The sequence below is a fragment of the Schistocerca americana genome, chromosome 6, assembly GCF_021461395.2.
Source record: "Schistocerca americana isolate TAMUIC-IGC-003095 chromosome 6, iqSchAmer2.1, whole genome shotgun sequence".
In the NCBI taxonomy this organism is placed as follows: domain Eukaryota; kingdom Metazoa; phylum Arthropoda; class Insecta; order Orthoptera; family Acrididae; genus Schistocerca; species Schistocerca americana.
The window spans coordinates 196,228,119-196,255,635 of record NC_060124.1 but is presented as its reverse complement, the minus strand read 5'-3'; the positions used below and the strand labels follow the sequence as shown (position 1 = coordinate 196,255,635).

Below are 27,517 nucleotides of genomic sequence, written 5' to 3'. Positions count from 1 at the left end.
TCGAATGAAGGGTAGAGCCACGGGTCGTAACACATCTGAAATGTAATGTCCACTGTTCAAAGTGCCGTCAATGCGAACAAGAGGTGACCGAGACGTGCAACCAATGGCACCCCATACCATCACGCCGGGTGATACGCCAGTATGGCGATGACGAATACGCGCTTCCAATGTACGTTCGCTAAACACGGATGCGACCATCATGATGCTGTAACAGGAACCTGGATTAATCCGAAAACATGACGTTTTGCCATTCGTACACCCACGTTCGTCGTTGAGTACACCATCGCAGGCGCTCCTGTCTGTGATGCAGCGTCAAGGGTAACTACAGCCATGGTCTCCGAGCTGATAGTCCATGCTGGTACAAACGTCGTCGAACTGTTCGTGCAGATGGTTGTTGTCTTGCAAACGTCCCCATCTGTTGACTCAGGGATCGAGACGTGGCTGCACGATCCGTTACAGCCATCCGGATAAAATGCCTGTCAAGTCGACTGCTAGTGATACGAGGTCGTTGGGATCCAGGACGGCGTTCCGTATTGCCATCCTGAACCCACCGATTCCATATTTTGCTAACAGTCATTGGATCTCGACCAACGTGAGAAGTTATGTCGCGATACGATAAACCGCAATCGCGATAGGCTACAATCTGACCTCTATCAAAGTCGGAAACGTGATGGTACGAATTTCTCCTCCATCACAACAACATTTCACCAGGCAACGCCCGTCAACTGCTGTTTGTGTATGAGAAATCGGTTGGAAACTTCCCTCATGTGAGCACGTTGTAGGTGTCGCCACCGGCGCCAGCCTTGTGTGAATGCTGTGAAAAGCTGATCATTTGCATATCACAGCATCTTCTTCTTGTCGGTTAAATTTCGCTTCTGTAGCACGTCATCTTCGTGGTGTAGCAATTTTAATGGCCGGTAGTGTACTTTCTTTATTTTACCCTTTTCTCAAAATTAATTTCCACCAATTTCATTTGCATTTTTCCTTTCATTTAGATGTAACCCTTCCTCCCTCTTTACCGACAGATTAACTTCGGTGACGATTGGTTTTCCCAAATTTCCATTAGGTACACGCAGTTTAATTTTTCACCGTCGTTGAGGTGGTGTGGCTGAAATACTTTACCCGGCCACATATAAGACAGCCACGTGATTTCAGCGCTGGATATCGCAGCACTGACCTCCATCGCAGAGACATCAAAGAAGAGCTGGGCTATGGCGGCCTTCTTATCGTGTGACACGCCCACGGTGGCGTTGGGCAGAATTGCGGTGAAATTTGGTGCCAATGTGACACCATTCATCCATCTTACAGCTCGCACGAACTTTTGAACTATGGACTTTTTTTCACGTGTGTCGACACCTTGCTCTTTGAAGCGTCGCTGAAGATGACGGCACAGGGCGCCACGCCTTTGTACCATCGCAGAGAAAGGCACCTCTGAGCCAATATTCGAACTTGTTGTTGTTGTTTTGGTCTTCAGTCCTGAGACTGGTTTGATGCAGCTCTCCATGCTACTCTAACCTGTGCAAGCTTCTTCATCTCTCAGTACCTGCTGCAGCCTACATCCCTCTGAATCTGCTTAGTGTATTCATCTCTTGGCCTCCCTCTTCGATTTTTACCCTCCACGCTGCCCTCCAATACTAAATTGGTGATCCCTTGATGCCCCAAAACATGTCCTACCACACGATCCCTTCTTCTAGTCAAGTTGTGCAACAGACTCCTCTTCTCCCCAATTATATTCAATACCTCCTCATTAGTTACGTGATCTACCCATCTAATCTTCAGCATTCTTCTGTAGCACCACATTTCGAAAGCTTCTATTCTCTTGGTGTCTAAACTATTTATTCTCCACGTTTCACTTCCATACATGGCTACATTCCATACAAATACTTTCAGAAACGACTTCCTGACATTTAAATCTATACTCGATGTTAACAAATTTCTCTTCTTCAGAAACGCTTTCCTTGCCATTGCCAGTCTACATTTTATATCCTCTCTACTTGACCATCATCAGTTATTTTGCTCCCCAAATAGCAAAAATCCGTTACTACTTTAAATGTCTCATTTCCTAATCTAATTCCCTCTGCATCACCCGACTTAATTCGACTACATTCCATTATCCTCGTTTTGCTTTTGTTGATGTTCATCTTATATCCTCCTTTCAAGACGCTGTCCATCCCGTTCAACTGCTCTTCCAAGTCCTTTGCTGTCTCTGACAGAATTACAATGTCATCGGCGATTCTCAAAGTTTTTATTTCTTCTCCATGGATTTTAATATCTACTCCGAATTTTTCTTTTGTATCCTTTACTGCTTGCTCAATATACAGATTGAATAACATCGGGGAGAGGCTACAACCCTGTCTCATTCCCTTCTCAACCACTGCTTCCCTTTCATGTCCCTCGACTCTTACAACTGCCATCTTCTTTCTGTACAAACTGTAAATAGCCTTTCGCTCCCGGTATTTTACCCCTGCCACCTACAGAATTTGAAAGAGAGTATTCCAATCAACACTTTCTCTAAGTGTACAAATACTAGAAACGTAGGTGTGCCTTTGCTCAGTCTTTCTTCTAAGATAAGTCGTAGGGTCAATATTGACTCACGTGTTCCAACATTTCTACGGAATCCAAACTCATCTTCCCCGAGGTCGGCTTCTATCAATTTTTCCATTCGTCTGTAAAGAATTCGCGTTAGTATTTTGCAGCTGTAGCTTATTAAACTGATAGTTCGGTAATTTTCACATCTGTCAACACCTACTTTCTTTGGGATTGGAATTATTATATTCTTCTTGAAGTCTGAGGGTATTTCGGCTGTCTCATACATCTTGCTCACCAGATGGTAGAGTCTTGTCAGGATTGGCTCTCCCAAGGCTGTCAGTAATTCTAATGGAATGTTGTCTACTCCCGGGGCCTTGTTTCGACTCGGGTCTTTCAGTGCTCTGTCAAACTCTTCACGTAGTATCATATCTCCCACTTCATCTTCATCTACATCCTCTTCCATTTCCATAATATTGTCCTCAAGTACATCGCCCTTGTATAGACCCTCTATATACTTCTTCGACCTTTCTGCTTTCCCTTCTTTGCTTAGAACTGGGTTTCCCTCTGAGCTCTTGATATTCATGCAAGTGGTTCTCTTTTCTCCAAAGGTCTCTTTAATTTTCCCGTAGGCAGTATCTATCTTACCCCTAGTGAGATAAGCCTCTACATCCTTACATTTGTCCTCTAGCCATCGCTGCTTAGCCATTTTGCACTTCCTGTCGATATCATTTTTGCCTGCTTCATTTACTGCATTTTTATATTTTCTCCTTTCATCAATTAAATTCAATATTTCTTCTGTTACCCAAGGTTTTCAACTAGCCCTCGTCTTTTTACCTATTTGATCCTCTGCTGCCTTCACTACTTGATCCCTCAAGGCTACCCAATCTTCTTCTACTGTATTTCTTTCCCCCATTCCTGTCAATTGTTGCCTTATGCTCTGTACAACCTCTGGTGTAGTCAGTTTATCCAGGTCCCATCTCCTTAAATTCCCACCTTTTTGCAGTTTCTTCAGTTTTAATCCTCAGTTCATAACCCATAGATTGTGGTCAGAGTCCACATCTGCCCCTGGAAATGTCTTACAATTTAAAACATGGTTCCTAAATATCTGTCTTACCATTATATAATCTTTATGATACCATTTAGTATCTCCAGGGTTACGCATCGTAATGTGAGGCAGTTACAGTGTTTCGAAAAAGCGATCCTTCAATTCTGTAGCGCGGTGTGTATAAGCGGGCAGAGAGTAACGGGCAATTCGGGACGCAAATGGGGAAATCCAATGACGTAAGGGACCTCGAAGAAACGGAAAATTGTTGTGGTACGGCACCCGGTAACGAGCATCTCGGACTCGGATACTGGTCGGTTGTTTGCTTGCTTCTATCGTGAGCGTTTACGGACAGTGATTTGAGGACGGTGAAACCACGAGTAGATGACATGGTGTTGGAGGTCTACAACACAAAACTTGGAAGTCCGAGGATTGCTGCTCTGTAAAGCAGGACAGGCGGCGATGTTTGGGGCAGTCAAATGCGTTCCGGAGTGCACCCTTCTGCGCACATATTGAACATGGAGTTCCGCAGCAGATGACCCTTAAGTGTTGCCATGTTGATCCGACGAGGTCGTCAATTACGACTGCAGTGGGCATGGTACCATCGAGAGTGGAACGTGGGTCAATGGAAACGTGTCGCCTGGATCAGATGAATCCCGAAAGAAGGGGAAAAGAAAAAGAACTTGAAAAGACCGTATGGCGTCAGTGGCCGCGAGTTCCCAGGAGGCAAGTCTTATTGAGTGCGACGCCACATTGGGAGACTTGCGCGTCGACAATGGGGATGAAATGATGATGAGGACAGCACAACACCCAGTCCCTGAGGGGAGAAAATCTCCCTCCCCAGCCGTGTATCGATCCCGGGCCCCCGTGTGTGGCATGCCAAAGCGCTGACAGTCCAGCTAATGGGGCGGACCCGAAGGAAGGAAAGAAGGAAGAGTATCGACAACGAGGTCATTAGAGACGGAATCCAAGCTGGGTTTGTTTCAAATGTCAGGAAGAAAATCGGCCGTGTCCTTTTAAATGAACCATTCCGGTATGTGCCTCGAGCGATCTGGGGAAATCAAGGAAAATTTGAATCTCTGTGGTCAGACGCGTATTTGAATCATCGTCCTCCAGAATGCGAGTCAAGTGTACTAACCACTGCGCCACCTCGCTCGTTCGGAAGAGTCGAATTTCTTGTGAGACCATGTCGACGGTTTCATCTGGATGCCTGGTGATCCAGGTGGATGGCTGGTCGAAAGATGTTCGCACCACGAACGCAGGCCGATGGAACCTTCCATGGGATGCGTGATAGTAATCGAATGCACCATAACAACTGAAGGCTACGTGAGTGTTATTGCGGATCACCAGCACCCCTTAATATTTGATATCTTCCCCAACGGTGTGGAAATCCATCAGCATGATAACTGTCCATTTCTGAAGCCCAGAATAGTGTTACAATGAGGAGCATGATAGTGAACTCAGACTGACGTCTTGGCTACCAAATTCGAAGGAATTCTGTTGGAACACATCTAGGATCCAACTGCGAGCCTGCTCCTGCCCATAAACCACCAACCCGGAAGTTACCGGAAATGCGTGACACGTATGTAAGCATCTGGTCCCACATACTTCTGGTAACTTACCGAATACACGCCAAGAAGGGTTGCTGTTTTGTTGTGCTCCAAAGGTGTTAGCCAGGTGGTCATAATGTTTTGGCTCATCAGTGTACAGAGACGAGTTTATGATAATATGTAGATGTACACTATGTACGCTATGCTGTTTGGAGAGCAAATTATTAAAACCCAGTTGAAGTTCACCCCGTTTTGTAATGTTTCTTAATGTTGCACTTATTTTTGTCAAAAGTTTGTCGGAAGTTAAATTCGGTGACCTTAGCGTTGTCTGAGCCGAACGAATCTATCATCAAAAAATGAAACATAAAAAGAACAAATATTACGTGTCACCAAGTTATTTGTAAGAGTTTATGAGACCATCAATATACCGTAATATTTATTTACAGCGTTTCAACGAGAAAGCTGTTTACTCATGACCTTGGTGAAATGTAAATATGACCGTGGATCCTGGAGAAATTAACGAACGTAACTGAAGAAACAAGTTTGTAAGAGAGGGCAATTTTAATCCTCAGTTCTATTAACAGCCTCCGAATCACCCAAAACGCCCCCACAATAAAATTGATATAGTTTTTATAACCTGGTATCCAATGGAAACAAGTTCTTCTAGAGTGTTCCAATAATTAGAACATCACTACAATAAATAAGAATTAGCACAGTATAAATATATATGAATAGTAAAATGTCAGGATACTTTGTTCGAAATGGAAGAGAAGACTAACAACATATTTGCGTGTATAGTGTATTTGTTTTAAACTGGGGACCTAGAACCGACAGAGAGGGCTTAGTCCCGCTGTAGCCCCTAGTGGTTCACAACCCCACAACAGGCCACAGCAGTCCACCCACCCCACCGCCGTCTCACACCGAACACAGGGTAATTGTGCGGTTCGGCCCCCAGTGGACCCCCTCCCCCGCCGGGAACGTCTCATACCAGACGAGTGTAACCCCAAATGTTTGCGTGGTAGAGTAATTATGGCACATGCGTACGTGGAGACAGTGTTTGCGCAGCAAGCGCCTCCATAGTGTAACTGAGGCGGAATAAGGGGAACCAGCTCGCATTCTCCGAGGTAGATGGAAAACCGCCTTAAAAACTATCCACAGGCTGGCAGGCACATCGGACCTCGACACTGAGCCGCTGGGTAGATATGTGCTGGGGACCGGCACTCCTTCCCGCTCGGGAAGCAGCGCATTAGACCGCGCGGCTAGCCAGGCGGGCTAACAACATATTTACTTCTCTGAAACATTTTTTTGTCAAGTTATTATTCTCTGAGCTCGATTGTAAGATTTCAGTTTGAAAAAGCACTGATCAGGTTAAATTATTTCTTATTAATGACTTCCAACACATTTTTGTTTGCACTTTTTGAAACTGTCAGCAGAAAGGAAAGATCTGAAGTATTCACTACCTGTTGGAGATAATACTTCGAACTTTACTGAAACAGTTTAAGATTATAATACGGTGCAGCATACTTACGAATGTGGAGTTGGTCATGATGATCCTGGTAGTGAGATTTTCAGCATTCAACAATGATACCCCTCCATAGTGGTCGCGGAAGACCAACTCGGTATCTGTAAATAAATGTAAGTTACTGTTACATTGCTGTGGAATTCATTTTTTCTTACATACTACATACGACTGATAACAGTGTTTCAGTGGCAGACTTCCAGTAACGGCAACAACAAAAAGCTGTTGCAACAAGGAATTTAGATACAGGAATCGATGATTATTCAGGTTCCTATAGCTTGTGCCCGAAATACATATATTTTCTGAAGCCCGCTAAGCTGGACTCATATGGTGTCTGTCAACCATAATGCAACCAAAATAATCGCTTCGCTCTATTCAGCCACGATAAACAAATACAAGCAGATAAGGGAACCCAGATCGATACCTCGTTTCTTTATTTCCGGAGACCATTAGACGGCTCAAATGGCTCTAAGCACTATGGGACTTAACGTCTGAGATAATCAGTCACCTAGACTTAGAACTACTTAAACCTAACTAACCTAAGGACATCACAAACATCCATGCCCCAGGCAGGATTCGAACCTGCGACCGTAGCGGCAGCGCGGTTCCAGACTGAAGCGCCTAGAACCGCTCTGCCACAGCGGCCGGCGGAAGGCATTAGATGCACCTTCACACTATCACTGAGGGAAAGAAATACTGGACCAGCTTTATGACTTGATTCAGAACTTACTGGCAGAAAGACCTCCACACGCCGTTCTTAAGAGGTCGAAATCGTCAATGTAAAAATGATTTTGGGGGTGCTCAAAGGGAGTGTCCTTCTTTTTCAGTGTATCTTAATCCATTGTTGGATAAAGGTCCCTTCCATATGTTTCCATTGTCTTAGATTTTGAGCCACCTCGTACCATCCTGTCGCAACCACTAGATTCAAGTCATCAGTCCGTCTCTTTTGTAGTCTTCCAATGCCTATCTTGTGGTCCCATGGTCTCCAGTAACCAATCCTAGGTGTCGATCTGCTGTGATCTTCTTGAGCTACGTGTTCGTCCCATTGCCGATTCTGTCTTGCAATTCTTTCTAGAACGTCTGTTGCCTCTGTTCTCCTTCTAATGTCCTCTTATGGAATCCTACACCTGAGGCAGACTCCTAACATCTGTCGTAACATGGCTCGTTGTCTGTGCTTTAGTTCACGAGCACTTGCCTTATAGTCTCCAGATCGTAGCTGTAAATGGTAGTATGTACATATTATGGACCTTAGCCTTCATGTTATTTGGAATATCCTTGTTGGTCAGTATAAATCTTAGTTTCTGGAATACTGCCTAGCTCAGTCCTATTCTGCAAGGAACTGCTGCATTTTGATTGTTTTTTCCCAGTTTAATTTTGTGGCTAAGATAGATTTATTCATCAACAGTTTCTATAGACTGGTTTCTAACTATAAGTGGTTGGTTGTCTGAGCTCAGTATTTTTGCTCTGTATATGTTTATTTCCAAGCCAATCTTTGCAGACGCAAGTTTTAGTTTTTTGATGATACTCTTTAATTCTTTCAGATCTTCACTTAAGCGTCACCATCATAGGAAAAATGGAGATGGTTCAAATATGAGCAATGATTTTTATTCCTCTGTGATTCCAGTCTAGTGATCTGAATACTTCTAGCAATGCAAACGTGAACTATTTTGGAGAAATGTGTCACCTTGGCAAACTCCCTTGTCGATTGCGATCTTACTGGCGACAACGTCTTCATCTACTGTAACTGTTAACAGGCCGTTAAAGATTTATGAATTTTAGGGTTCCTCATCTCAATCAGTAAAAAAAGGAACACTTATTGGATCGTTCTGTTGTCTGTGTATGTATGTGTGTGTGTGTGTGTGTGTGTGTGTGTGTGTGTCTGTCTGTCTGTCTGACTGTTAAAAACCCTTTTCCTCAAGAACCGGCGGTGGTATGAAGCTGAAAATTAGGTCACATACTAAGGTCTATTGTCCTATGACAGTATAAAAACTGTAAGCTTCTAAATCAATGTAATAAACAGATACGGCCTTCATTTGTGTGGCCATACTGTCCGTAGTTGCTTTACAATTCTTAATGGTATTTTTGTTCTATCGTTGCAAATACAAAAATGTGTGGTTTTTTTTCACCTGACGCGTTTCGCATTACTGAGATAAAGCATCATCAGTGGCCCCGTAATCAAAATGTAAATAGCTTAATTACAGACCACTGATGATGCTTTACCTCAATAAGGAGAAACGCGTCTGGTGAAAAGCAACATGCAATTTTGTAGTTGCAACGACAGAACAAAAATACCCTCAAGAAAAGATACGACCATTTATTTCACATATTTTCATGCTAGGAAACTCATCAACATTTACAACGTACTTCCTGTTGGCCTTGAATCATGAAATTTGGTAAGAAGTAAGGTTTCAATGAACAGACGAAGTAAAAAATTCCATAATTGTTAATTTGTAATCTCACACGAAGAAACTTTTTCGTCATTTGTTATCCGACCGTCTGTATGTCCGTCCGTCTATTAAGAGCGCTTTTTCTGGAGAACGGTAGACGGACCAGCTTGAAATTTTTGCCACGTGCTAAGGTTATAGTCCCTTGGCGATGTAGTAAATGTAATCTTCTAAGTCGATAAAATCAAAAGATGCGGTCATTTACGTCACACATTTTGATTCTCGCCAACTCACTCATCACAACCTACAGGGTAATTCCCGTTGATATACACTACTGGTCTGGGACTCTCCCATGAGGCACCGCCTTATCGTAGCACTGTCCGTGTGGGCGGGAGAGTTTGTGTGCTCCAAGGAAGCTGAGAGCTATATCGGCGGTAGCGTCGCTACTGGCAGGTCCAACCTAGCCGGGCAGGTCTCAGCAGAGGAGCCAGACAAAGTGTGCCTCACAACTACCCGTCTTATATTCTTTATCCTATTCCCTACCCTCTCCTCAGTTACCATTCCTTTTCTTTCTCTAGTTACCTTAACACACCACTGACTTGTGGTTGGTCTCGGGAGGGATGAAGGCTAAAGGAGGATAACCTGAAAGAAAATCTGGAGTGGGGCCCCAAAGGCGGTTGGAAGGCGTACTACGTACCCTTTCGGCAGCTCCTGCAACCGAAGTGATACCAGACGTATTGGCTTGCCTTTCCTCTGGATATTATCATTTAGGTCAAGAGGGAGACCGTGATGATTGGGCAACTCACGTGTCTTCATATTTATCGCTCAGGCTTGTAGCATCCTAGAGAGGACACTTCAGCGACGTCCAAGGACTTCGGCACAACACGGGAAGAGGCAGTTACCAGTTATAAGCTCTGTCTGATTGGCGTAAGACTCGAGTGCCAGGGGCCACTTCCGACGGTGGGAGAGATCATTGCATCTCATAGGACAGCTACCGCCCACCTCAAGCTGGGCAGCCCCCAGCCAATAAGGTGCTGTCCCGCCACTATCCGCCTGCTTCACGGGGTGTGTGAAGCTTAGAAGTAATCTTCGACAAGCGGTTTGATATAGTACACCTACCAACAACAAAAATGAAAAAATAAAGAAACCACTATTTCGCACTGCCACCTGGAATATTAGGACCATGTGTCCAAGGTACACTGACGATGCCCAAAGAGGTTGATTTCATCCGTAAGACTGCCGTAATTGACAGAGAGCTCCACCGTTTGAATGTAGACATCGCGGGACTGCAGGAGACGCGGCTTCCAGACGCGGGCTCTATCACGGAGGATAATTACACATTCTTCTGGCAGGGGAAGTCTCAAGACGAGCCAAGACTTCATGGCGTAGGATTTGCTGTTAAAAACGCCCTCCTGGACTGTACTGTGCCACCATCCGGTGGAACAGAGCGAATTATTGATTTGAAAATATGCTCCTCAAGTGGCACTGTCAACACCCTAAATGTGTACGCTCCTACCTTATCATCCAGCATGGAAGAGAAGGATCTGTTTTATGACTTACTCAATGACAGAATAGCCAAGGTACCTAGCACCGAGACACTGTATATTATAGGGGACTTTAATGCTAGAGTTGGATCAGATAACGACATATGGCCGAATTGCCTGGGACATCATGGGGTGGGAAAAATGAATGAGAATGGCCAGAGACTGCTTGAAGTTTGCTGCTTTTATGGACTCTGTATCACAAACATATATTTCCAGCTTAAGGATCAGCACAAGGTTTCTTGGAGACACCCGCGCTCTCATCACTGGCATCAACTTGACTTAGTCATAGCTAGGCGTACTGGTCTCAAAAATGTGCTACTGACACGAAGTTATCATAGTGCTGATTGCAACACAGACCACACCCTAGTGGCGTGCACATTGAGGCTCACTCCTAAGAAATGTCACCACGCTAAACCGAGAGGTCATCCCCGTATCAACACAGATCACGTTCATGACACACAAAGAACGTTGATAAGAAATGGGCAAAACTCTCGGGTGCAATCTACAACTCAGCAGTATTGGCCTATGGAATAAAAGGAAAAAGAAATAAGGACTTGTACGAGCAAAATTTGGAAGAAATGGACCCAGTCACTGAGGCTAAACGGAAACTCATCAACATTTACAACGTACTTCCTGTTGGCCTTGAATCATGAAATTTGGTAAGAAGTAAGGTTTCAATGAACAGACGAAGTAAAAAATTCCATAATTGTTAATTTGTAATCTCACACGAAGAAACTTTTTCGTCATTTGTTATCCGACTGTCTGTATATCCGTCCGTCTATTAAGAGCGCTTTTTCTGGAGAAACCCAAATGAAAGAACTCGAGATGACCTACGAAAAGCAAAGAACAGGGCACAGCAAACATCCAGGAGATGCGCAAATAACTACTGGCTGAATTTATGTGCAGGTATAGAGAAAGCGGCCGACTCTGGGAACGCTAAGGCAATGTACGATGGTATTAAGAAAGCAATTGGACCAACTGTCAGAAAAACAGCTCCTCTGAAGTCCAAGACGGGTGAAGTTTACTGATGAAGGCAAACAAAAGGAACGCTGGGTTGAACACATCGAACAAATGCCAGTTATGGAAGAACTAGATGCAATGCCTACTATGGAAGAACTTAGTAGAGAAATAGATTCTCTTGCTAACGGAAAGGCCCCAGGTGAAGATGGGATCCCTGCAGAGGTTATTAAGTACAAGAAGTCTGTCCTTCTCAAACATTTATATTCACTTATCACAACCAGCTGGGAAGAAGGTTATGTCCCGATGAGTATGCGGAATTCGAGGATAGTTACTCTATATAAACAGACAGGGAACAGAAGTGACTGTAACAATTACCGAGGCATTTCATTACTAAGTGTAGCCGGGAAAGCTTATGCAAGAGTCATCCTAATGCGATTACAGATCTTAGCTTCCAGAATCTCAGTGCGGCCGATCAACCGTAGATATGATCTTCTCCTTAAGACAGCTACAAGAGAAATGTCGTGAGCAGCAGAGGCCACTTTATATTGCTTTCATTGACCTTGTAAAAGCGTTTGATTTAGTGAGCAGAAATGGGCTTTTCAAACTGTTGCAGAAGATTGGATGCCCACCTAAACTACTGCAGATAATTGTCTCTTTCCATGAGAAAACACAAGCAACAATTTGCTTCAATGGTAAAACATCAGAAGCATTCCCTGTTAATAGCGGTGTGAAACAGGGGTGTGTGTTAGCTCCTACATTATTTGGGATTTTCTTTTCCCTTCTACTCAGATTTGCCTTTGAAGACTGTGAGGAGGGAGTGTATCTACATACGAGGTCTGATGGAAATCTTTTCAACATTGCTCGCCTTAAGGCCAAGACCAAAGTAAATACAGTTGTTATCCGTGAGTTGTTATATGCGGACGATGCAGCTCTAGTAGCGAACACAGAAGATGAGCTGCAGTATATAATCAACAAATTATCAAATGCCTGTGAAAAGTTTGGTCTACTCATCAGGCTTCAAAAGACTAAGATCATGGCGCAGAGCACTACCAACCTTCCATCCATTAACATTGATGGCAATCCTCTCCAGATAGTTGACGACTTTACCTACTTGGGATCCACAATATGTAGCAACTTGTCCATGGACACTGAAGTTACTAACAGAATCGCAAAGGCATCATCTTCAAGGCTAGATTGAAAAACAGAGTATGGAACAACGGACTGCTTACCACAAAAACTAAATTAAAAGTCTACAACGCTTGTGTTATAAGCACCCTTCTCTATAGCTATGAGACATGGACAACTCTCTCTAGGCATGAATCTCGACTCAACAGCTTCCATCTCCGCTGTCTCCGGAAGATCCTTCATATCTCTTGGAGAGATAGAGTACCCAACACCGAAGTCTTTCATCGTGCAAGCACAACCAACATCTTTGCACTCCTGAGTCATCGACGTCTAAGATGGTTGGGACATATCAGGAGCATGGATCCTGAACGGATACCGAAACAGCTGCTGTACGGCGAACTTCAGGAAGGTGTGAGACCAGTGGGACGACCGCATCGTCGTTTCAAGGATGTCTGCAAGAGAGACCTGACCAAGACCAGAATCAATCCAAGTCGCTGGGAAAGCATTGCAGATGACCGTGTCAAGTGGCGAGTAACTGTGCGCAACGGCGTCAAGCTCTCAGAGGACGAACGCACACAGGAACAAATCAGGAAGAGGACAAAGCGAAGAGACAGAGCGGCTTCTGTTAGAAGTCCCTCAAATTTCACATGTCCAAACTGCAGTAGGGACTGCCACTCTCGAGTGGGACTTTTTAGCCACAGCAGACGCTGCAGACTCTGAACCAAGCATGCTACACCATCATCCCTCAAGGATGGACGGATGCCATTTACACTTCTGGTCATTAAAATTGCTACACCAAGAAGAAATGCAGATTATAAACGTGTATTCATTGGACAAATTTAGTATACTAGAACTGACATGTGATTACATTTTCACGCAATTTGGGTGCATAGATCCTGAGAAATCAGTACCCAAAACAACCACCTCTGGCCGTAATAACGGCTTTGATACGCCTGGGAATTGAGTCAAACAGAGCTCAGATGGCGTGTACAGGTACAGCTGCCTATGCAGTTTCAACACGATACCACACTTCATCAAGAGTAGTGACTGACGTTTTGTGACGAGCCAGTTGCTCGGCCACCATTGACCAGACGTTTTCAATCGGTGAGAGATCTGGAAAATGTGCTGGCCAGGGCAGCAGTCAAACGTTTGCTGTACCCAGAAAGGCCCGTACAGGACCTGCAACATGCGGTCGTGCATTATCCTGCTGAAATGTAGGGTTTCGCAGGGATCGAATGAAGGGTAGTGCCACGGGTCGTAACACATCTGAAATGTAACGTGCACTGTTCAATGTGCTGTCAATGCGAACAAGAGGTGACCGAGAAGTGTAACCAATGGCACCCCAAACCATCACGCCGGGTGATACGCCAGTATGGCAATGACGAATACACGCTTCCAACGTGCGTTCACCGCGATGTCGCCAAACACGGATGCGACCATCATGATGCTGTAAACAGAACCTGGATTCATCCGAAAAATAACGATTTGCCATTCGTGCAGCCAGTTTCGTCGTTGAGTTCACCATCGCAGGCGTTCCTGTCTGATGCAGCGTCAAGGGTAACCGCAGCCATGGTCTCCGAGTTGATAGCCCATGCTGCTGCAAACGTCGTCGAACTGTTCTTGCAGATGGTTGTTGTCTTGCAAACGTCCCCATGTGTTGACTCAGCGATCGGGGCTGCACGATCCGTTACGGCCATGCGGATAAGATGCCTGTCATCTCGACTGCTAGTGATACGAGGCCGTTGGGATCCAGCACGGCGTTCCATATTATCCACCTGAACCAACTGATTCCATATTCTGCTAACAGTCATTGGATCTCGACCAACGCGAGCAGCAATGTCGCCATACGATAAACCGCAATCGCGATAGGCTACAATCCGACTTTTATCAAAGTCGGAAACGTGATGGTACGCGTTTCTCCTCCTTACACGAGGCATCACAACAACGTTTCACCAGGCAACGCCGGTCAACTGCTGTTTGTGTGGTGTCACCGCCAGACACCACACTTGCTAGGTGGTAGTTTTACATCGGCCGCGGTCCATTAGTACATGTCGGACCCGCGTGTCGCCACTGTGTGATCGCAGACCGAGCGCCACCACAAGGCAGGTCTCGAGATACGGACTAGCACTCGCCCCAGTTGTACGGACGACTTTGCTAGCGACTACACAGACGAAGCCTCGCTCCCTTGCCGAGCAGATAGTTAGAATAGCCTTCAGCTAAGTCCATGGCTACGACCTAGCAAGGCGCCATTAGCCTTACATAGCAATTGATACTTATCGTATAAAGCATGTCTCATCAAGAACGATGTATACAACAAGGATTGATTAAAGTTAAGTATTCCAAAAGCTACGTACTTTTCTTTATAGCATTCATTACGTATCCTGTTTCAGACCTCACGCCATCCTTCGTGTGTTTATAGCGTGCATTGCGGTCCCCTCAAATCACACTGTGTCGGCACTTCTGTCGACACATCATTTTGTGTATGAGAAATCGGTTGGAAACGTTCCTCATGTCAGCACGTTGTAGGTGTCACCACCAGCGCCAACCTTGTGTGAATGCTCTGAAAAGCTAGTCATTTGCATATTACAGCATCTTCTCCCTGTCTGTTAAATTTCGCGTTTGTAGCACGTCATCTTCGTGTTGTAGCAATTTTAATGGCAGTAGTGTAGAATCATGAAATTTCGCAAGATCCAAGATTTAACAGTAAAATTAAAGAAAAAAATCCAAAAAGCGTTAATATGTAATTATACGTGGGTCGCTCTATAAGAAATGCACACTATTTTTGTAAAAATACAGCTTTCATTCTGCATGTGTAAAAATTTTACAGTGTGTAGATACATGTTTCCCGCTTGTTATCAAACTTAGTTCAACCTGTTCCCTTGAGTGGCGTCGTCACAGCATGTCTTCAAGATGACTGCTACACTTGACCGCAACGTGCTGTCATATAATATCTGTGCTGTGAAAACGAGACAGTGGGAAATATCCACAAGAGGTTGAAAAAGGTGTATGGAGATGCTGCTGTCGATCGCAGTGCACTTAGTCGGCGGGCAAGCAGGTTACGTGATGAAAGCGGCATCATTGAGGATTGTCCTCGCAGCGGCAGACCTCGTACTGCACACATTCCAGACAATGTGCAGAGAGTTAACGAATTGGTGACTGCTGACAGACGCATCACAGTGAACGAATTGTCACTGTACGTTGGGGTAGGGGAAGGAAGAGTTTGCAAAATACTGAAAGTGTTGGTGTTAAAAATGGTTTTTACCAGGTGGATTCACTGGGTGTTGACAGTGGTTCACAAAGAAACAAGAAAAACGGTATGCAGCGAACTTTTCGAACAGTACGAGAATGGTGCATATGAATTTCTTGGAAGAATTGTGACAGGTGATGAAACATGGCTCCATCATTTTTCACCAGAGACGAAGAGGCAATCAATGGAGTGGCATCATACAAATACACCCAAAACAAAAAAAAAAAAAAAAAAAAAATTCAAAACCACACCTTCTGCTGGAAAAGTTATGGCCACGGTGCTTTTCGATTCCGAAGGACTCTTGCTTGTGAAAAGAAAAAAATCCGAAAATCGTTAATTTTTATCTACCGTATATCACACGAAAGAATTTTCTTTCATTCTCGAAAGTCCTGGAATTCGCGGGATCGATATCTTGTCAGTATCGATATCGAAAATGCCGAAAATCGCCGAGATTCTCGATTCCCGGGATGGATGAACTATCAACACTACTGGCCATTAAAAGTGCTACACCACGAATATGACGTGCTACAGACGCGAATTTAACCGACGGGAAGAAGATGCTGTGATATGGAAATGATTAGGTTTTCAGAGCATTCACACAAGGTTGGCGCCGGTGGCAACACCTACAACGCGCTGCCATGAGGAAAGTTTCCAACCGATTTCTCATACACAAACAGCAGTTGACCGGCATTGCCTGGTGAAACGTTGTTGTGATGCCTCGTGTAAGGAGGAGAAATGCATACCATCACGTTTCCGACATTGATAAAGGTCTGATTGTAGCCTATCGCGATTGCGGTTTATCGTATGGCGACATTGCTGGTCGAGATCCAATGACTGTTAGCAGAATATGGAATCGGTGGGTCCAGGAGGGTAATACGGAACGCCGTGCTGCATCCCAACGGCCTCGTATCACTAGCCGTCGAGATGACAGGCATTGTATCCGCATGGCTGCAACAGATCTTGCAGCCACGTCTCGATCCCTGAGTCAACAGATGGGGACGTTTGCAAGACAACAACCATGGCTGCGGTCAGCGCCGGCTTTAGGGTGGGGCGACTCGGGCGGTCGCCCAGGGCGCCGGGGCCCAAGGGGCGCCACGTACTAAACGCATGTAAAAAAAAATTACAATTTACAATCACCCATTTCGCGAAACTAAAATATTATTCAGTCTCATTCAACATACGTCGCTAATCTCACGAATGCGCGATGAATTCGGGGTAGCAGGAGAGAAATCATGCTGAATGCAATCTTCGTATTGTCTGCAACCATCCATGTTTGACGCGGGCTAGCACGGGCTCTACCAAAGCGCCTCTCTTATTTGTTTCAAGAACTGCAACAAGGAAGAGCCCATGCAGCCGCACCATCTCTCGTTTACAACAGAAACTACCGGTCGCTCCAAATAAAAGAAAATACAGAGTGTGAAATATACATTACATTATGATTTAATTAATACGAATGTATTTATATCGAATATTTGTGACTTAATGACTCATGTACATTAATTAATAGATCATGCAATGCGTGCACTTCATTCATAGAGAATTCTCCCCTAACTTACTGAAATAATACAGCGCCACACAATGTTTGTTAGACTGCATGTGTTGGCAGCGCTACGATTTGCACCCGCATGTCAGTAATTGTCAGTAAGAGTCGGAGGCAGCGGTCATGTTTTCGTGGCTGAATAATTGTGAGTGAAACGAGTGTCGTGACTGTGTCAACATTTTAATTTTCTGGTAGGTGCGAGAAACATTTTTATCTTTCAGTTCAGGTTTTTTTCTAGTTACGTCTACTGATAGGTGAATTTCTTTATTTGTTATAGATCGAATATTGTGGTCGCAAAATAGAGCAGTGTCCAAGCACTAATTATTAAATCATGGCAGAAGAGAAGGAAATGATTAAAAAAAAGCTTTCTGGTTCAGAAAATCGGAAAAGAAAAGCTGAAAAAGAAAAAGTTCTTGAAGAAACTAAAAAGCACATGAATATTTATAAGTACCTTAAAGGAAATTCTAAGGCAAATACTTCAGATATTGAATCAAAAGTCCATGTATCAGCAAATATTTCTTCAGACTGTGAACAATTATACACAAAAAATATACAATCACCTATTGAAGGTGATCAAATTGACCAGCGCAGTACATCTTTGCATGAATCCTCTGATATTTCTCCAAGACAAAATCAACACATGACATCTGTGGTCGATGAAAGTATCAACGTTCTTGCAATAAAAGAATACAATGTTTCTGATGTAGGTACGTGGCCAAAAGTACTTAATGCTAGAGATATAGATCGCATTATAATATGTGGACCCTCACAAGTATGTCTAAATAACTTTCCAAAAGATGAAAATGGGCGTCATTTCTCTTCAACCCATTACACAAGAAAACTATCAAACGAAGAAACTATCAGACGACGGTGGCTAGTTTATTCTGTATCAAACGACAGTGTCTTTTGCTTTTGTTGTCGACTGTTTGATTTAAAGTCAACTACTAATTTGACTACCACTGTGGGTTTCAGAAATTGGAAACATTCAAGTGAAGCTCTGAAACTGCATGAAAATAGTCCTAACCACAAAAAAGCATTTACTCAATGGACTGAAGCTGAAATCAGGTTTAAAGCTGGATTAACTATTGACAAGGAAGAACAAAAGCTAATTTCTAAAGAAAGTTTACGATGGAGCAATGTGCTTCAAAGATTGATGCACATTACTTTGTATTTGGCTGAAAATAATATGGCATTCAGAGGGTTATCAGATAAATTATTTACCCCAAATAATGGAAAATTCTCAGGTCTTGTACAGTTATTGGCAAAGTTTGATCCAATCATGGAAGAGCACGTCAGACTGGCATTGAATGGTGATTTGGCTGACCATTATTGCGGCAAAAATATACAAAATGAATTAATAGAACTCATGGCATCACACGTTATGTCTACAATCGTATCCCGCATAAAGGGTTCAAAGTATTATGCAATCATAGCTGACTGTACTCCAGATATAAGCCACAAAAAACAACTTTCGATAACTTTAAGATGCGCCGACATAACAGAGGATGGCGTAAGTGTAAAAGAACATTTCATCTCATGTCTGCAAATAGATGATACAACCGGTGAAGGCCTCACAGAAAGCATTTTAAAAACATTGAGTGATCTTGACCTTAACATTAATGACTGCAGAGGACAGGGCTACGATAACGGCGCGAACATGAAGGGGAAAAATAAAGGCGTCCAGAACAGAATTAAGAAGTTAAATCCACTAGCTTTTTTTGTGCCATGTGGATGCCATAGTTATAATTTGGTATTGTGTGATGCGGCAAAATCATCAGTAAAATCCGTGACACTGTTCGGAATGTTACAAAAAATGTTTAATCTATTTGCTGGATCGGTAAATAGATGGAAAATTTTGACCGACCATTTGAAGATATACACCCTGAAAAATGTAAGTGACACACGCTGGGAAGCTCGAATTGATAGCGTCAAAGCGGTTCGTTATCAATTATGCGAAATGCATGACGCTTTGGTTTCCTTGGCCGATGCTACTGAACAAAGCGATGCTGCGGTGTCACACGAAGCGACAACACTAGGAGGACAATTAAAAGACTTCAGCTTCATTGTTTCTCTCGTGACATGGTATGATGTTCTGTTTCAAATTAACGTTGTGAGTAAAGCAAGTCAGTCACCCACAATCAACTTTGTCGAGTTTATGGGAATCCTTGACAAATGTTGCTCTTATTTGGAAACATATAGACAAACAGGTTTCGAACAAGCTATTGTAACAGCAACTGAACTGGCTTCGGATCTTGATACGCAGCCATTATTTAAACCACAAATGCGATTAAGACGTATTAAACGCAGGCCGGGTGAAGAGGCTGTTGATGATCAAATAACTGACCCAAAAAAGAAGTTTAAAGTAGAGTTTTTCAATGCACTGTTGGACACCGTGCACATATCCATGAAAGAAAGATTTGAACAGATGCAAGAATTTTCTGCGACGTGGAGTTTCTTGTTTGACATTTAAAAAAATCAAAATAAAGAAGAACTAATACAATGCTGTTCTAAATTACAAGAAAAGTTAACTGTCAACATGAAGTCAGATATTGATGGAAATTTGCTGTGCGACGAAATTTTAGGCCTGCAACACTATCTCGAAGACAGCCAGGCAACGCCTATTGAAGCCTTAAACTTCATAAAAAAGCATAATCTTCAAGAGTTATATCCCAACATCTGGATAACGTTACGTATTTTGCTAACAATACCAGTGACTGTCGCAAGCGGCGAACGCAGTTTTTCCAAACTGAAGTTGATAAAAACGTACTTGCGGTCTATAATGTCTCAAACAAGACTAACCAGTTTGGCCTCACTGTCCATTGAAAATGAAGTTGCCGAAAACCTGGACTTTGCTAATCTGATCAGAGACTTTGCCGACAGAAAAGCGAGAAAAGTAAAATTTTAGTCGTTTATAATTGTTTTTCATTAGGCGTAGTATGTTTTGTGTTCAGATGACTGACAGAAAATATAGGTTTATGGCTTACAGTTATATTAAATTCAATAAAAATATGGTACCCAATTCAAAATTAGTGTTTTTTCGTTATACATATTACCTCCTATATATAAAAATCAATTGTTGTGTGTTGGTCTCACCAAAACAAAGAAATGGCTTGACCAATTTGAATAATTTTTGTTTTGTTTTGTTCGCTTTAGTACAGGGGTGCTTCAGAAAAGAAAAGAAATATTTGGGATATACGAGCCTGTTTCAACCACATTTTACGCATCTTTTCTTTGTTTGGAACGCGCAAAAACAATTTTCTGGAGTTGTTGTAGATGCACAGTGCAGTACTACGCAATATTTTTAGACAATTTCCCAAAACGTGAATGCCCAAACAATATATCACTGCTATACTGACTGTTACGGCAGCGACAGCAGCATGCTGGACTGACGTCACAGGCTACACAAGACTCACATGGAGCGTCTTAGCGGGCTTTCAGATTATTTGGATTTCATTTCCATTTAAAAAAATAAAATACTCAAATTTACGATGGAGAAAACCATGTTATGATCATAAGATGACCCCATTAACCACTTAAGACGATTTCTAGAAAACAGTCAAATACCGTGTTGCAAAGCACTGCCAGGTTCGCTATTTATACAATAAAGGGCGCCAACTGGACGACTCGTCCGGGGCACCTGGATGGCTAAGGCCGGCCCTGGCTGCGGTTACCATTGACGCTGCATCGCAGACAGGTGCGCCTGCGGTGGTGTACTCAACGACGAACCTGGCTGCACGAATGGCAAAACGTCATTTTTTCGGATGAATCCAGGTTCTGTTTACAGCATCACGATGTTCGCATCTGTGTTTGGCGACATCGCAATGAACTCACATTGGAAGCGTGTATTCGTCATCGCCATATTGGCGTATCACCCGCCGTGATGATATGGGGTGCCATTCGTTACACGTCTCGGTCACCTCTTGTTCGCATTGACGGCACTTCTAACAGTGGACGTTACATTTCAGATGGGTTACGACTCATGGCTCTACCCTTCATTCGATCTCTGCTAAACCCTACATTTCAGCAGGATAATGCAGGACCGCATGTTGCAGGTCCTGTACGGGCCTTTCTCGATACAGAAAATGTTTGACTGCTGCCCTGGCCAGCACATTCTCCAGATGTCTCACCAATTGAAAACGTCTGGTCAATGGTGGTCAAGCAACTGGCCCGTCACAATACGCCAGTCACCACTCTTGATGAATTGTGGTATCGTGTTGAAACTGCATGGGCAGCTGTACCTGTACACGCCATCCAAGCTCTGTTTGACTCAATGCCCAGGCGTATCAAGGCCGTTATTACGGCCAGAGGTGGTTGTTCTCGGAACTGATTTTTCAGGATCTATGCACCCAAATTGCGTGAAAATGTAATCACATGTCAGTTCTAGTATAATATATTTGTCCAATGAATACCCATTTATCGTCTGCATTTCTTCTTGGGGTAGCAATTTTAATGGCCAGTAGTGTACATACATAATTATGTTTGTACGAAACCTTCCGTGCGCTAGTCCTACTCGCACATACACGTTCTCTTTTTTAGGTTATCAGTTCTACGATTGGTTTGATGCGACCCGCCGCCGCCAACCTCTTCATCGCAGACTAGCACTTACACTCAGTGTCCTCAATTTTGTGTCGGATATACTCCAATCCCTGTCTTTCCCTACAGTTTTGACCCTTGCAGCACTCTCCCGTACCAAGATACCTTAACACGTGTTCTGTCATACTGCCCCTTTTTCGTTTCAATGTTTCCCACACATTTCTATACACACAGATTCACCTTATTTCCTGTCTTCACAATATGTACATATAAAGGATTTGATGGTTATGTGGCTGTTTGCAGATGATGCTATAAAATTTTAGGAAAATGCACAAAGAGAGAGGACTTGTAGGTCACCTTGAAAATAATTAACAGTGACATACTACGTACATATAGGCGGAAAGATCCATTATTGTTCATTTACATTAATGACGAGAAATCATTGGAAATAACAACCGTGAAGTAACTGGGAATAATCGTCAGCAGCGACCTAACGTTGAACAACTACATAAAACTAGTTATAGGATAAGCAAATGCCGAACAGAAATTCACTGGAACAATGGTAATGAAATGTAATTTACCCATCATAAGGGTATCTTACAAAGATGCAGTTGGACCTATTCTAGAATATTCGTCTCCTGCCTGGGATCCTTACCATGTTATTAGAACATGTAGTGAAGATTCCAAAAGGAGCTCAGTTATCACCATGGTTTCGATCGTGATTGTGTTATGGAAGGGCTCATTAAATTCCAGTGGCAGGCGCTACAATGCAGGTATAGAACAGTGCACAGAAATTTGATGTTGAAGTTCCTACAGCCTATGTTCCGAGAAGAACATACGAGGGCTAATCGGAAAGAGAGGTCCGATCGGTCACGAAATGGAAACCACAGTGAAAATCGAAATTGTTTATTTGCAACAGTTAGCTACACCTGCCAGCTACTTCTCGACATAGTCACCGCTCCAACTGTGACATTTGTCGCTGCATTATACCAAATTACCAATACCCTCGTCATAGAAGGCAGCCGCCTGTGTTTCACGCCAATTTCTGTGTTTCATGCCAATTCTCTATGCTGATCTGCAGCCTGTTGTCTGTGTCAAAATACTGACTTCATAGTCGGCGGTTTCAAGCGAGCAGAAATGAAAAACCAGAGGGCTGTATGGTGGGAGAGCAAACACTTACCATCCAAAACGATAGTGGAGCGCTCTCACTGCCCCTGCAATGAGCGGCCGAGAATTGTCATCAAGAAGGAAATGTATGACAGCTGCGTTGTGTGGGTTGCATGAAATCAGGCGAAACCTGTCACAGGCACTCATAGTTGGCTGGAGACACTGTTTTCTAGGCATATTTACGTGCTCATTGTGCGCTCAAAACTGAAAACAGCGTCGTGACGAGATCAACAGGCACACTAGAGACACTGTCCGACACATTTACGCAAAGCTTTGGATTTTGACTATGATTTCTCTTTCGCGATCGATCAGATCTTACATTCCGAATAGTCCTCGTATTATTTCTCTTGGATAACCCAGTTACATCACTTCCGACACTGCGGTGTTCCAGGTTGCTGTCCAGCCTACAATGCAGTGAGCAGTGCGAGTCTGCCAGCTGCTCAAAAGAGGTCGTCTTCAGTGGAGGAGCTACTTTTGCCACGTCTTTTGCAGGCGCCACCCGAGACTACGATGACATCATCTGATCAGGAAAGCCAACCGGCGACGATCTTGCTGACAGTCACGCGACTCCACTGTATCTATAGGAGTGATGTTGTTACAGGCGACTCCCCCTCACCGCCTGGTGTCTCCCTTCCTCTCCACCCCCAACCAGTTGCCGCGCCTTTATCGTTGTGTCCCACCCTCTCTCCATCTCCACACCCTCCATCTCATTTCCCAACGCAACTTCCACCATCTACCCCTCCCGGATGATGAGCTTCACCCCGACATCTACCCTTCCTACCAACTCTAACCCCATCTTGCTGCCTCCTCCTCAGGGCTCCCTCTCCTCCCCTTCCCTCCTCCTGAGCGGCTTCCCCCTCCTATTCCCCCTCCCTCTCTTGTGCCCCCTTTCAGTGTCTCTGCACTCCCTCCTGCCTTGCCTTCCCTCTTCATCTCCTGCCCCACGTGTCTCCTGCCTCGTAGTGTACCCGCTGACGCCCCTACTCTCTTCATCCCGCCACTTCCCCTGCTGCCCCTTGCTCTCCCCTCCTTTTCCATCCTCTCTGACCTTTCCCTCGGCAGGTCCCACCTGGCAGTTTTACTTTTCGTTGTGTGTGCCCCATGTGGGTTATAAGTGTGTTGTTCCAGTGTGTTTTTTAATACTGTGACCGACTTTTAACCTGTGCATGCGCATTCAGTGTCTTCTCTGTGTTCTACGAATCGCCAACTGTGTTTTTTTAACTTTCTGGTGACTTTTTTACCTGTCCCCAATGAACGTCTCCATGTCAGTCTATTTTTACCTCAATTTTCTCCCATTACTTTGTTTTATGTTCCCCTTTTTTATCGCCTTATGTGTGTAACATTTTATTCTTATTTTAGTTGTCATGTCACTTGGCTGAAGAGCGGCGGATTGCGCCGCTGACAGCCCTCCCCTGCCCATATGGGGCAGGGGAATGAAATCACAATAAAGGAAAAAAAACAGGCGACCGAGGGCTGCAGAGTCTCCTCAAGCAGTCACATTGCGGAGAAAAATCCCGGCGTTGTATCACGGAATCACAATCAGCAGTTCTTCAGTTATAGTGGACTGACTGGAACTCCATCCTCGAACATGCCGTAGTAATGATGGAAAGTTACTGTAATCAGCACAGTTAAATACTGTACCGCTGTTTGGACTTAGCCTCAGGCAGGAATTGTATTACTGGAAGTATTGTTTACTTGTGTTCAGAGTTCTCAGGTAGGTATTTCTGGGTTATAATAACCTAGAATTTTCTAGACTCGGACTACTTTATTGTGAAGTTGTTTCAGAACTCTACACTGGTGCAGTCATTCAGATAGACACACCTCACCAGCACTGGGAGTACCTCACAACAGCTTCCTTACAAGCACGTCTCACGAATTGACAACGAGAGGAACTTCAGATAAATTCGAGCACATACAAAGGCTTACTGACAATCGTCTGTGTTGCGCACCATTCGGTATTGGAACAGGAACTGGAGTGAATGTTAATGGTAGCAGACGTGCTCTCCACGACTTGCTGAAGGGTGACTGTCAATGTACAGATAGTAATGTAGACCAGGCAGAAGAATAATGATGAGATGATTCTGAGCGCATTTAAGCAATCAACAGAGAAGGTCTTTTCGATCTACTATTTACACTGTCTGATCAAACGTATCAGGACACCTATTAGCGAACATTAATATTAAGTGTCACCACCCTTCGCCTTTATGTCGATTTGAAATCCCTTAGAGACGCTTTCTGTGAGGTCTGTGGAGGAATGGTTGCCCATTTTTCCACAAGAGACGAAAACTGGAAAGGTTGTGATATTGGACGGTGGGGTCTGGAGCGGAGTCGACGTTCTAAGTCATCCATTGGGCTCAGCGAGGGGCTCTGGACAGCCCAGCACATTTCAGAAATGTTATTGTCAACAAACCGTTCCCTCACAGACGATGCTTTGTCAGGGTGCATTGTCATGCTGGTGCAAACAGTCATCGACTCCGAGCTGTTCCTCTGCTGTACACAACAAACAATGGTATAAAATTTCTAAATATCCTTCCACCTTTAGCTTTTTCTTAAGCGCTGTAGGGGGATCATACCCTAATCAAGAAAATCATCCATGTACACACACAACACCTTCTACGTACCTCGCTTTTGGCACTATACATGATATCAGGTAACGTTCTCCAAGGGACCGCCATATTCATCACTCCAAATCACTCCCTTCCAGCCATCCATGTCCAGTGGAGTTGCTCTTTGCATAATTTTAAACGTCACTTACCACTGACCACAGAAATGTGTGGCACATGAGGAGCTGCTCGACCATTCTACCCCATTCTTTTTAACTCCCTATGCACCGTCATTGTGGTAGCTTGACTGCTAATAGCACTTTGGAACTCTTGCGTGTGCTTCCTTTTGCTGATTTCAATCGATTTTTTGCAACAACCTTTGGCAGTACACGACGGTCCCTGTCCGTCAGTACACGAGTTCTGCTTGGGTTTCATTTAGCTGTGGTTATTCCTTCGTGTTTTCATTTCACAACCATATTACCAACAGTCGACTTCAGTAACTTTAGAAGGACTGAAGCCGCGCGGGATTAGTCGAGCGGTCTAAAGCGCTGCAGTCATGGACTGTGCGGCTGGTCGCGGCGGAGGTTAGAGTCCTCCCTCGGGCATGGGTGTGTGTGTTTGTCCTTAGGATAATTTAGGTTAAGTAGTGTGTAAGCTTAGGGACTGATGACCTTAGCAGTTAAGTCCCATAAGATTTCACACACATTTGAACATTTTTTTTTGAAGGACTGAAATATCCCAGATTGATTTGTTACTCAAAGGAAATCCATTGACTAGTCCATGTTCGAGGTCACTAAGCTATCAAGACGGACCCATTTTGCTATTACATCTTATCTACTGACAACACAGTCCACCTCCCCTCCTCTGATACCGAGCGAGGTGGCGCAGTGGTTAGCACACTGGACTCGCATTCGGGAGGACGACGGTTCAATCCCGCGTCCGGCCATCCTGATTTAGGTTTTCCGTGATTTCCCTAAATCGCTCCAGGCAAATGCTGGGATGGTTCCTCTGAAAGGGCACGGCCGACTTCCTTCCCTGTCCTTCCCTAATCCGATGAGACCGATGACCTCGCTGTTTGGTCTCCTCCCCCAAAAAACCAACCAACCTCCTCTGATATTGGTCGGCCCGCCTCTCGTGACGTCTGGTCGTCAATTGCGCATTACAAAGCGGTGTCTGTATTGTTAAGTCAGGTAGTATATGTAACATGGTTGCCATGGTCCATAAATTGATGACGTGTGCCGGCCGGGTGGCTGAGCGGTTCTAGGTGCTACAGTCTGGAACAGCGTGACCGCTACGGTCGCAGGTTCGAATCCTGCCTCGGGCATGGATGTGTATGATGTCCTTAGGTTAGTTAGGTTTAAGTAGTTCTAAGTTCTAGGGGACTGATGACCTTAGAAGTGAAGTCCCAAAGTGCTCAGACCATTTGATGACGTGTTCTCGATGTATCCCGAGAATATGATGGTTTGGTAGTACAGTTACTTTTAGAATTAAATAAAAGTGGTGAGGTGCCCTCAGTAGCGTAGAATACATATAAGTTATTTGAATAGTGTTATGTATGGCTGTTTCTAGTGCTTCAACGACATCGTAATTTCATGTTTCACATGCTGTCTTGGTTTAAGTAAGGTGTTAGATAAAAATCTACCTTCTCTATGAAACTGAAATGATCATATGACACTATTGGCCGGTAGATCCCATCTGGAGTTGTTCGGCTACATGGTGCAAGTCTTGCTGTTTTAATGCCAGTTCGGGAACTTGGACGTCACTGTGACGAAGATGAGATGAAATGAACTGAACGCGAATTCCCATTATACATCAGTAATCTATTATTATGGTT

At 44.0% G+C, this 27,517-nt stretch overlaps 1 protein-coding gene across 1 annotated transcript in view; it reads right to left on the bottom strand.

The window, feature by feature from the left end:
- The window catches only part of LOC124619544 (inactive dipeptidyl peptidase 10-like), a 380,569-nt gene that overhangs the window by 210,060 nt on the left and 142,992 nt on the right, over positions 1 to 27,517 (bottom strand). The window contains exon 3 of the mRNA XM_047146009.1: positions 6,650 to 6,744. Within this exon, the coding sequence (XP_047001965.1) occupies positions 6,650 to 6,744 (95 nt within the window). The remainder of the gene's footprint in view (positions 1 to 6,649; positions 6,745 to 27,517) is intronic.